The following is a 13,114-nucleotide window of genomic DNA, read 5'->3' as shown; positions in this document are numbered from 1 at the left end:
TAAATGAACACTAAAACAGTGGTTCATAATAAGTTATTATTCCCACACTATAATTCCTAGCCATGTCCTTAGACCCCAGTCATGTACACTGTTCTGAGTCTAGAACAATGTCTGGAACAATCTAGAACAATGTCTGGATGTAAGGCAACGTGCAACAGAGGTGAGGGGTCTGGTTTCTGGCACAGAGCAGCAAAAGTCTGACTGATCCTGGTTTTCCCCCACCCCCACCCCTCTCCAGCCCCTCCCATCTTAAACCACACCAGGGCAGTTATGTGGGCATTTTGTAAGAAATATAAGAATGTAAGAAAGAAACATTAATCTGCCACACGCCTCCACAGGGTGACAACAAAGGGGATACATAACAGGGGATGAGTTAAAGGGAGTCACCTTAAAGGGGGAATACTTAAATGAGGACAGCTTAATGGGTAAATGTAATTCCTGTGTATGTGATGAACAAGGCCTGAGTGATTCTCCTGAAAAGAATATAACTAAGGCAGCAGATCACTGGAATGTGTGTGTGTGTGTGTGTGTGTGTGTGTGTGTGTGTGTGTGTGTGTGTGTGTGTGTGTGTGTGTGTGTGTGTGTGTGTGTGTGTATGAAAAACATATACTCCACTTTAGGAAATGTTTACACAAAATTCAGAAGAAACAGCTGAGCTTCCTCCACCAGATCTCTGGCAGCTGTCTAATCTTGTTGAGTGTTTCCCTTCCCAGCGTGATCCCCGCCCTCTGTCTTGCACAAAGCTCCGCCCCCTGCCCTGGCTGGCTACGATGGCCGTGTCGAACACCTCTTTCAGGTTTTTCTGCGTGAGCGCGGAGCACTCCGAGAATGCCACCGCACCCACGCTCCGCGCACGCAGCCAGCCCTCGTCCTGCCCTACCGGTCGCTCCTGCTCTTGTGCCAGTTGGATCAGCACCTGCACATCCTCACGAAGGACGAGGCTGAAGTTGGTTACTTATTCGCAGTTTGAGATTCGTTTGGTTACTTATTCGCAGCTCCGTATTCGGCGGCTGAAGTTGGTTACTTATTCAAAAAGGTTATGTTCACGATGCGTGTTTGCTGCGCACTTTGTTTAAAAGCGATAGATTAAACGTTACATTAAACGAGCGTAGGAGCAGACATTTAAGAGGTTATTGTTTCCCATACTGATTTTGTGAATGTAAAAAATAAAAATATAATGAAAGCATTTCATTTGTAAAATGGTTTCTATTTCAAGTCGTTTCAATTGTATGCAGTTTGTACATGATGAATGAATTCGTCAACATTTCTAACGTAAGGAAACATATTTTTAGATTTGAAAACTAAAAACACAGAAATGCTGTTCTAGAACACAAATAATCGGAAGAAGAAATACCAGCACACAACATGGCATATTGAGCAGTGGGCAGATAGGTGAACGCATTTTAAAGGGGCAGTTTCAGATGATTATTGAAAGCCTTATTGATGGTGGGCCAGAGAAATAACAAATGCATCATGAAGAACAGGTCACTCCCTAAGAGAGGAACCTGATTTTAGCCTGATCCAACGTCATTTTATACCTTAAATCTAACTGGAAACACGGCATATTGAGTAGTTAAGTGCACAGAGAGCGCACTGAAATGGTTCAGAGGGGCAATTTCAGAGGTGTGCTGTATGCCTATAAGGCGTCGGGCCAGACAAATAACACATGCATCATACATAACTAGTTCCTATATGCAGAGGCGTAGCGCAAAATTCTGGGGCCCCACCGCAAGGAGGCAATGAGGAGGCCCGTGCGTGAGCTAAAATATCGCGAGCGACCGTAGCGCGCGACCCTGCGCGAGCGGTGTAGGCGTTTATACTTTCGCGAGCGTCACTGCAGTGTAAATATGGCTTTGCAGTGTTGTCCGAAACCATACGTTAACAAATACGAGCCTCTTGTAATTCCAGGACGAAACATGAGAGAACGTGAAGACGTTAAGATTGGGCGTTTTGAAAATAAACAACCATTAAATAATTTGATAAAAAGCGAATAATTTCGAGTATATGTATAAATATTTAACTAAGTTTAACGTGCTGGGAAATATTGAAATGGACCTTGAAAGTGATGTACGCTGTCGCGGCGCGAGGTCGTGCACCTCTCGAATTTTGTAACTTCGCGCGCGCGCCGCGCTTCAGCGCTATCGACAAAGTCATGTTTGCAGGGTTCATACACCTAAACAAGGTGGAATTAAAGCACTTGTACGGCACTTTTAAGGTCCATTTCAATATTTTCCAGCACGATAAACATAATTAAGTTAAATATTAATACATATACTCGAAATAATTCGCTTTTTATCACATTATTTAATGGTTGTTTATTTTCAAAACGCTCAATCTTAACGTCTTCACGTTCTCTCATGTTTCGTCCTGGAATTACAAGAGGCTCGTATTTGTTAACGTAATTTCAACATTTTAATGTACTTTAGCCTAAATTCCAGCACTTTTCAAACCCAGAGATGGGGACTCGAGTTTGGGACTCGGGACTCGAGTCGCACTTAAGTCGCATATACAGTGACTTCAGACTCGACTTAGACTTGCATTCAAAAGACTTGCGACTCGACTTGGACTCGTGATTTGAGACTCGTGAACAATCTTTTATTTGTAATGTTCTTTTGTGTTTCATTTGACAACCTTTCCTCCGCCTGTCTGTATGCTTTTTACTTCCCGCTGACGTAACATTCTCGGAGCGCGGACCCTCGCGCCGGTCGCGACGCGTCAAGTATTTCGCAAGTGACCGTTGCGCGCGACTCCGCACACGCGTACCTGGCCCTGCGCTCGCCGCAAAACATCGCGATCATGGCGGCGCTGGTGAGGACGCTCGCTTCTGTACCACCATTCATAATAAGTTTTGGGTACAAAACAAGTACAAGTAGCAAATAGAAGAGCAGCAAACTGCAGCGTGTGTGGCATAAAAATACTGGACGCTGGTTCCACCACATCTAATTTTATTCGCCACCTGAAAACCCACCCGGAAAGGTTAGTCGCTGCCTGAAAGGTTATTAGCAATATTGCAATATTGGTATTGACTTGCCAACAGTGCATCAGTAGAGAGGGTGTTCAGTCATGGAGGCCTCATAATGCGCCCTCACCGAGCCAGGCTAGGTGCAAGTACCCTGTCAATCCTGATCTTTTAAAAATGTAATGCGTTAGTTGCATAAAAAGTTTCCTTGTATTAGACACTGAAAGACACCTTGAAGTTCAAATAGATTGTGTTTGATCCAGTTCATTAGGAGACAAATAGTTGTTGCTGCAGGGCTTTTTATGTCAGAATCATTATTATTGTAAAATTTGAATTCTGTTTTTAATTTTTATTTTATAATCACTAATTTGGTTGCTATTTTCTTTATATGCAGACCTTTCATATATATGTGATTTTTTTATTTCACAGCCCTCCTTTATCTTTTAGAACAAAATATAGCAGATGTTCAACTGAAAGAAAAGAATATTGTATCCAGAAAAATGTCAGTTTTGTAAGAAAAATACTTTTTGGAGAAAAATACGGATACAAAATTTATCTGGAAAACATTTGTGTGTGCATGCGCACTTTTAAAAATTGTATTTCTTCATTTACCAGTTTAAGCTATTATACATCAGAAGTGTCATAACAGACCATTACAACTATACAGTGATTTGCGACTACAGTCAGTGGCGGAGCTAGACTTTTATCCTTGGGGTGGCCAGAGGGTGGCCAAAGCTATTTTAGGGGGTCCATAGACTATGACAATGTATATTTAAGAAAAGCATTCATTTGCAACCAAAATCTGTAAATGTTATACTTTTCATATCAAGTACATCTTAAGCACGCAGGAGATCAGATTTGTGTATGAAATTTGCAGTTTTTTTAACAATGTGCAAAATGTACAACATGTCAAAGTAAAAACACAGATGTGCTACTTCTGGCATATCTGGCAGTTAAATGTGTTCAGTTCAGTCCAAATATACGAAATAGGAAAGTTGCTTTCAGCATTCCCTCGATCAGTGAGTGACTGTTTTTGAAATAATTTATTGCACTTGAGTACATATTTTCAGTAACTTACATCACTGATACGGTTACACAAACTTAAGTCGGGGCAAAGAAACCACTGTTGATGTAATGTGTAGTATATTATTTTTCCTAGAAAATTGTCATTTTTTTACTATTTATTTATTTGCAATATGTAAAATTATAATATAATTCATTCATAATATTACCTGCACCTACACAGTTTTAAAAAAATGGAAAATGTTTTATAAGCTGCACCGGGCTAAAAGCCGCATATATCTACTGAACTGAAGACATTTAACTGAACTGAACCTGATCAGTTTCTGAACCTGTAGCATTTCACGTGCGACAGTTTTTGCTTAGAGCTGGTGTTGTGGGGCATTCCGACAACCCTCGTTTATCCGCATAAAGACGCTACAGATTATATTGTCGATTTATACATAAATAAGAGCTAGACTTTAATTATCCATCACAGCAAATGGCATTATCTATGTCCAAAGACACACTGGTTAGTCACTGTAACTCCCGAATATCATCTGTAGCGTCTTTATGCGTGTGCAAACGAGGGGACTTGGAATTTGTCACAACACGTTAGTTTGAAAAAAATTCTCCGTCGTGCCTGCTGCTTGCATGTGCTAAATGAAATTGAGCATTGAGTATTATTACCGATTACAAAACGCAACAGGCTCTCAACAAGATGTTCGATGCGGTGACATGTCAGTCATCTGGGGGGGCACTTGGGGTGGCCAATCAGAATTCAGGGGGGTCCAGTGCCACCCCGGCCCCTGCTTTGGCTCCGCCTATGACTACAGTGTCACTCAAATATTTGGGACTTGACTTGGACTTGAGAACAAAGACTTGAGACTTGACTTGGACTTGAGGTCAAAGACTTGAGACTTGACTTGGACTTGAGGTCAAAGACTTGAGACTTGACTTGGACTTGCAAAAAATGACTTGTGAGCATCTCTGTTCAAACCTGAAACACAAAGCAACATCAAAATGCGTCAGGTAAATGTTCATTCCCCCTTTTTTGAGGGGTGTTTCTTTATACTACCACATATCGTTTCGGACAACATTGCAAAGCCATATTTATGTTTGATGCCTGGTGCGTTATACGGTCTCTGGTCAGGTAAAAATGTTCTTTCCCCGGTTTTGCAGAGGTTTTTTATTCTCCACTGCCACCTATTGCCACCTATCGTTTCGGAGAACACTGCAGCGACGCTCGCGACGTTCGCGAAAGTATAAACGCCTACACCGCTCGCGCAGGGTCGCGCGCTACGGTCGCTCGCGACAGTATAAACCAGGCTTTAGGCGGGGCCCACCTGTGTTCGGGGCCCCCCCGCAGTGCGTGCCTTGCGTGCCCCTCCCCTACGCCAGTGCCTATATGTAAGAGAAACCTGTTTTTGGCCTGGCCCAGAATCATTTTATGCCTCAAATCTAACTGGAAACATGGCATATTGAGTAGTTAAGAGCACAGGCGAAATGGATTAGAGGGGCAAGTTCAGAGGCCTGCTGTATGCCTGTAATGTCTTGGGCCAGGCAAAACTCAATTGAATCATACATAACTAGTTCCTATATGTAAGAGAAACCTGTTTTTGGCCTGGCCCAGAATCATTTTATGCCTCAAATCTAACTGGAAACATGACATATTGAGTAGTTAAGCACACAGGTGGAATGGTTCACAGGTTCATGTTCAGAGGCCTGTTGTATGCCTGTAATGTCTTGGGCCATGCCAAACTCAATTGTATAATACACAACTACTACCTATATGTATGAGGAACCTGATTTTAGCCTGGCCCAGAATCATTTTATGCCTTAAATCTAACTGGAAACATGACATATTGAGTAGTTAAGCACACAGGTGAAATGGTTCACAGGTTCAAGTTCAGAGGCCTGCTGTATGCCTGTAATGTCTTGGGCCAGGCAAAACTCAATTGTATCATACATAACTAGTTCCCATATGTAAGAGAAACCTGTTTTTGGCCTGGCCCAGAATCATTTTATGCCTCAAATCTAACTGGCAATATGGCATATTGTGTAGTTTTGCACAAGTGAAATGATACAGTTCAATTGCAGATGCTTGCTGCTATATGCCTCTAATGTCTCAGACCAGGCAAAGGTCATATGCATCATATTAAACATGTGCCATCTATTGAATAAACTAGACTTCAGTTTGTATAATAAAATTTCTAATGCAGTTAAAATATTATATAATGTTAATAGTGCAGTCTATTAATATTTAATTTTTAGAGAAATTTCAACTACATACTAGTAGGCCTTATTCATGTAATCACACAAATGAATACTCCAACATAGAGACCAGGTTTCTCCCTAAAAGAAAATCATCATAACTCCAAATTCAATTTCCATTGGTAAATTCAAAGCTTGTTATAGCTCTGGCCAGGAATAGCCCTTTATTCTCAAGAATCAAGCTAGGTTTCTCTTACACATAGGAACCTGTTATGTATGATGCATATGTTATTTGCCTGGCCCAGCGCCTTAAAGGTATACAGGAAGCCTCTGAAATCAACCTGAACAATTTCATGTGCGCACCACTGCATGTGTCACGTTTTCAGTTAGATTTGAGAGCTGAAATGTTACTGGGCCAGGCCAAAATCAGGTTTCTCGTACATAGAGTAACGTGTTATTTATGAAGCATTTGAGTTTTGCCTGACCCAAGACCTTACAGGCATACAGCAGGCCTCTTAAATTGCTGCTCTGCATCATTTGACCTGTGCGCACCACTCCATGTGTCATGTTTCCAGTTGGATTTGAAGCATAAAATTATGCTGGGCCAGGCCAAAATCAGGTTTCTCTTACATATAGTAAAGCGTTATGTATGATGCATATGTTATTTGCCTGGCCCAATGCCTTACATGTATACAGCAGGCCTCTGAAATCCACCTCATGAACCATTTCACCTGTGCGCTTGGTCAATAAGCCATTTTGCCATTTAGATTTGAGGGCTAAAATGATTCTGGGCCAGGCCAAAATCAGGTTCATCATACATAAAGAAACTAGTTATGTATGATACAATTGAGTTTTGCCTGGCCCAAGACATTACAGGCATACAGCAGGCCTCTGAACTTGGCCCTGTGAACCATTTCACCTGTGTGCTTAACTACGCAATATGCCATGTTTGCAGTTAGTTTTGACACATAAAATGATTCTTGGCCAGGCCAGAACCAGGTTCCTCATACATATAGGCACTAGTTATGTATGATTCAATTGAGTTTTGCCTGGCCCAAGACATTACAGGCATACAGCAGGCCTCTGAACTTGACCCTCTAATCCATTTAACCTGTGCACTTAACTACTCAATATGCCATGTTTCCAGTTAGATTTAAGACATAAAATGATTCTGGGCCAGGCCAAAAACAGGTTTCTCTTACATATAGGAACTAGTTATGTATGATGCATGTGTTATTTGTCTGGCCCGACGCCTTATAGGCATACAGCACACCTCTGAAATTGCCCCTCTGAACCATTTCAGTGCGCTCTCTGTGCACTTAACTACTCAATATGCCGTGTTTCCAGTTAGATTTAAGGTATAAACTGATGTTGGATCAGGCTAAAATCAGGTTCCTCTCTTAGGGAGTGACCTGTTCTTCATGATGCATTTGTTATTTCTCTGGCCCACCATCAATAAGGCTTTCAATAATCCTCTGAAACTGCCCCTTTAAAATGCGTTCACCTATCTGCCCACTGCTCAGTATGCCATGTTGTGTGCTGGTATTTCTTCTTCCGATTATTTGTGTTCTAGAACAGCATTTCTGTGTTTTTAGTTTTCAAATCTAAGAATATGTGTCCTTACGTTAGAAATGTTGACGAATTCATTCATCATGTACAAACTGCATACAATTGAAACGACTTGAAATAGAAACCATTTTACAAATGAAATGCTTTCATTATATTTTTATTTTTTACATTCACAAAATCAGTATGGGAAACAATAACCTCTTAAATGTCTGCTCCTACGCTCGTTTAATGTAACGTTTAATCTATCGCTTTTAAACAAAGTGCGCAGCAAACACGCATCGTGAACATAACCTTTTTGAATAAGTAACCAACTTCAGCCGCCGAATACTGAGCTGCGAATAAGTAACCAAACGAATCTCAAACTGCGAATAAGTAACCAACTTCAGCCTCGTTCACGAAGGTCCGTTTGTGTCCCCACCAGGACAACGGGGACGTCCGGGCACAGGCGGCGCACCTCCGGGGCCCAGTGTGTTGTCACGTTCTGGAAGGAGGGCGGGATGACAACGCTGTAGCAAAGCAGGAAGACGTGGGCGTCACAGTAACAGAGCTGGCGCAGCTGCTCGAACTCATCCTGCAGGGGGCAGCAGAGAGACACAGCATGAGATGCGCAGTGGATCCATCACAAAGTGCAGAGGATGGATAAAAACTAGACAGACATCAGTTAAGACTTCAGCTGTAGTGTTAGTGGGCAGCTCTGACCTTAAAGATAAAAAAGAGGAGTTGCCCTTATAAGAACGAAAGGACGCTTTATGTGAAAGCAGTGTCTGTGTATTGAGCCAAAAAAGTACAGTAGCAATCATGGCCGGAGTGGGCCACTTTTTCAGCCCGGGAGTTTCATGCGCAAATCAGAAAATCCAAAATTATTTTTCCATCCCAATTGGCCCAAACTAGAGATTGACATGAGCCGGCCCATCGGGAATCCTCCCGAATCCCCGATTAGCCACTCCGGCTCTGGTAGCAATGGTATAGACAGAATGGAATGGGACAAGTAGAAGAATCTGATGTTTGTTACTGCCCCTTTAAGCCACACCCAAGGAGCCTGATGTAATTCGAAATTTCTCTTCTTGGTACAGCAAATATATGTCACTATTTGAGCCTACCTCACAGTAAATGACACCTTGTTATCTGAGCCTACCTCACAGTAAATGACACCTTGTTGTCTGTGCCTACCTCACAGTAAATGACACCTATCTGAGCCTACCTCACAGTAAATGACACCTTGTGGTCTGTGCCTACCTCACAGTAAATGACACCTTGTTATTTGAGCCTACCTCGCAGTAAATGACACCTTGTTATTTGAGCCTACCTCGCAGTAAATGACACCTTGTTATTTGAGCCTACCTCACAGTAAATGACACCTTGTTGTCTGTGCCTACCTCACAGTAAATGACACCTTGTTGTCTGTGCCTACCTCACAGTAAATGACACGTTGTTATGACACGAGAATCAGCCTGTGATTCACTCCATCCTCCAAATAAAGAAAAAAGAAAAAGAACATGCCAGAGAAAGTAACAGTTACCTTGGAGACAAAGAGAAAGAAAGTCAAAGAGAGACAGAATGAGAGACAGAGAGAGAGAGAGAAAGAGAGAGAGATATATTCCTACATCATCCAATTGCACACCCGGAGAGCCAACCGCAGTTTTAGACCTGCAGTTCTAGACCTGCAGTTCTAGACGTGCCGTAGTTTTAGATGTATGTAACGTAATATCCAGATAGTGTTTTAGTATGTCGCGGGAGCAGATGGAAGAATGATATTTATAAGCAGCAATAATATATGATAGATATATGATAATGTCTGAAGGTCATTTTTGGGTTATCGTAATGTTTATGTGATGAATCTGGCTAGCGTTAGTGTGTCTTAGTTCATTAGTTCTGGCTACCTTTATGGCTATTTAGTAGCTTTGATTAAATTTGAAACAACTTAAAGGAAGGAAATTAGCACGTACTACGCTACTATTAATACTAAAAGTAGTAAGCAAGCTAAAGTAGCATTTCCCCATCATTATTAACCCATAAGAACCCAGACTATGTTCTGAATATTGATACAATTGAGCATATTAATATATGATAGACATATATTTAGTCTGCTAAATGCCATAAATGTAAATGTAAATATGATCGGTCTGAAGGTCATTTTTGTGTTATCGCAATGTTTATGTCATGAAGGATGAATCTGGCTAGCGTTAGTGTGTCTCTGGCTACCTTTATGGCTACTTTATAGCTACTTCGACTTTGAGAGAAATGCTAGTCCTGCGAACGTAAGTTGTTGCGGGGGGGGGGGGGGGGGTGGCGAACGTAAAATGGACAAAAATTAAGTATTATATAGCGATCGATCGATCGATCGCCAGTGTTTGCGCCAGAGCGAACTGGTAACTCATTGAATCATATATATATATATATATATATATATATATATATATATATATATATATATATAGAGAGAGAGGTAAATAAACTAGATTTTTTTCGGCGTGAGAAATCGGATGTGTGGCGTGTGAGCGAAAAACCCCAAGTATCACATAATATTTGCTAGTTGCATGCCAATGAAGGTATACAAGTAAAATAAATCACTCCTAACATTCTGGAAACGTATGCTTACTCACTGAAAGCATCCGGACATTATGCAATTTTTGCTGATTTAATATAAAATAGCCTATGCCAGTAATCCAGTAGTTTAATTAAAAATAAAATATCTTCAGGAGACAAGCTGTGTGTGTAAATGACAAAATTAATCCAAACTCCCTAAAAGAACAGGGAAAATGAGGCGTACTACTTCTATTTAAATACAAAATGTGGTGTACATTATCGTTTAAAACTTGTCAAATGTTAGAGATTTGGCTAAAACAATTGAGAATCAATGGGCATATTTAACAAATAAACTCTTTATACAATGGATTATTACAATATACAAGCCCCTGAGCCTACGGCATGCATTGGAACTGCTGGTCTAGAACTGCAGTTGGCTGTCGTTAGCTACATTCCGAGCCGCTAGGTGGCGCATGTCTAAAACTACAGCACGTCTAGAACTGCAGGTCTAAAACTGCAGGTCTAGAACTGCAGTTGGCTCTCCGGCTGTGCAATTGGATGCATCTCGATATATTCACCTCTCCAGTCACGTCGCAGAGCTGAAGCCGTACAGGTCGTCCATCCACCACAACCCTCACTGAAAACGAGAGCTGTCTAATCAATAAATTCCCAATCAACAATCAGTAATCACCCAATCAATGATCAATAATCGCCCACTCAACCCCAAACATCTATAAAACTGATCACAAATCAAGATGTAGCTGTTGTCCTGTGCTGCTACAACTGAGCGTTGTATAGTCTAGTCTTGAACTTTTTTATGTCTCCTTAGGCTAATTGTATTATTTTAACGTCTTGTTATAGGTTCAAGATTAAGACGATGTAATCACTTAAACAACTGGTGATATAACTGGTTTACCCCCGAATATGTAGGCTACTGAAAACTCAGTAACAGACCCTATGCGAATATGGTAACTTTAACTTTTAAGTTATCTACTTACAATATGTTGACCATAATCAATGAATGACGATACGTTATACAGCTCGTGTATTTTACGTTTTATTAAATAACATTATTTAAGTAACATTATTAGGCTACCTGAAAAGTAGTCAAAAGCAGTGGGGTGTATTCCGCTGGGTATCCGTTGGTGCCGTCAACGGCTCCGTCCCCTACGAACACACACTTCACCTTCTTCTCCGGTACCGAAAACGACCGTCGCTTTATATCCGTGCTGAACGCTTCACTGTGTGAAACCGAGGGCTCGTTATGACTTCGAACCAGTTCGGATGTATTTGCCGAATCTGGGCCATCCCGCACTGGCGTTTTCGCTGAAAGCGATCAAATAAAAGAAACCTTCTCTCAGAGAGTTTGTGGTTCCCTGGGGCTTCCTGACTTGGTTCAAGCTTATTTGTCAGCAGAAAAGATGGACTTAGTCTCGCGTGCGTCCGAGTGCTCGAGACACCTGCTTTGCCGTTTCTCCCGCACGCGACTGTCGACTCCGTGATTGGGAGTCAAGTTGATGCGCGCGGCTGATTGACACGCTCCGCATCTGGTGGGTAAATGCGGATTAATGATGACGAGCCACCTGTGACTGGTGTATCGGTTCATGAATCCTCACCGAACCCTGTTCTCAACACTTAAACAAGCGTAGCCTGCTTTAGTGCAGTATTATATTAGACATTTAGTCAGTTAGGCTAATGTATAATATAAGTGGAAGAAATTTAAGGTGAAATTAAAGTAGAATATAAACTTATTGGACTGCGTGTGTGCGCTTGCCTGTGAAGAGGAGCCTTATATAATATAAAAAGTTGCGTTTTATTTCCAGAAACCTATGAACACAAAAGCTTAAACGTAACCTGCGACAGACAAAAACTGAGACTTTAGCACCAACTACTGTCTACGTAGCTGTTGCCGACATTTAGAATTAGGCTAATTTCTGTGTCAAACTCTATTTTAAAAAGCGTCTTTGTTCCGGAATTAATTTAGAGCCTCCCACGTACTTGGCCAGTGACGCCCCGTATGTGAAAGGCGTCCGTCCGCACGGATCCACCTTGGATTAAATATGGGGTCAAATGAAAAACGATGTCTATTAAGATGGAGACGACGCGTGAGAAGCCACGACAGCTGAAGTCCACCGTTGCCCTGGGAGACCGAGGCTTGATATTGTCGCTTTGGAAACCGGCATTGCTGTTGTTTGGGGGGAACTCGTTGCCTAGGCGTTGCCTGGGAAGCTAGTTAACTGATGCCGGAGTGTTTGCACTGGCCATAAGACAGACTGAGATTCTTCTGATAAATAATCCATTGTTTGTTTGTATGTGTATTTTTAATGAAAATTATGTCTATACAATACGTTCATGATTGTGTTAGTGAGGAAATTTTTAATTATTCAAATGTGTTGCTGGGCTTTATGCCATTTAAGAGGGTAAAATATAACTGAACCCACACAGATGACCACACTGATCAACTTCTGAGGCACATACAAACATGGCTGATGTGTCACTAAGTTTCAGAGATAAGGATTAAAATAAACACTAAAGCTCTATTCACATAACCCCTTGTTTGTTACCGCCTCTCCCCCAGATCCCTCCCCTCCTCTGCCCCCCCGCCCCCCATGTCTCTGTGGGATTGTGCAGTAGTGAGTCTATAGTTATGGGCTGGTGCCATCTGCCAATCAGTGGCCCATGTAGCCACCAGAAGGCCACAGCATGTGCTGGTTTAAATGGAGAATCCAATGTTCCCAGGACAGGGTTGACCCTGGCAGCCGTTTTAGACACGCACACACACACACGCATGCACGTGTGTGCACGTGTAGGAACACAAACTCTCTCTCACACACATGCACACACATG

The 13,114-nt window shown here is 41.8% G+C and overlaps 1 protein-coding gene across 1 annotated transcript; it reads right to left on the bottom strand.

The window, feature by feature from the left end:
* Positions 1-265: 265 nt before the first annotated feature.
* LOC143501999 (ras-related protein ced-10) lies at positions 266-11,600 on the bottom strand (the record flags this gene model as incomplete). The annotated part of the gene is given in 5 exon segments (XM_076995179.1): positions 266-954; positions 8,138-8,312; positions 10,846-10,904; positions 11,364-11,390; positions 11,393-11,600. Coding segments are annotated over 5 exon segments (807 nt in total), but the record flags the coding sequence as incomplete, so codon positions are not given.
* Between the last annotated feature and the right edge of the window lie 1,514 nt (positions 11,601-13,114).

The sequence above is a fragment of the Brachyhypopomus gauderio genome, unplaced genomic scaffold (assembly GCF_052324685.1).
Source record: "Brachyhypopomus gauderio isolate BG-103 unplaced genomic scaffold, BGAUD_0.2 sc185, whole genome shotgun sequence".
NCBI lineage: Eukaryota > Metazoa > Chordata > Actinopteri > Gymnotiformes > Hypopomidae > Brachyhypopomus > Brachyhypopomus gauderio.
The sequence above is the reverse complement of the archived record's forward strand: the minus strand, read 5'-3'. Positions and strand labels throughout refer to the sequence as shown.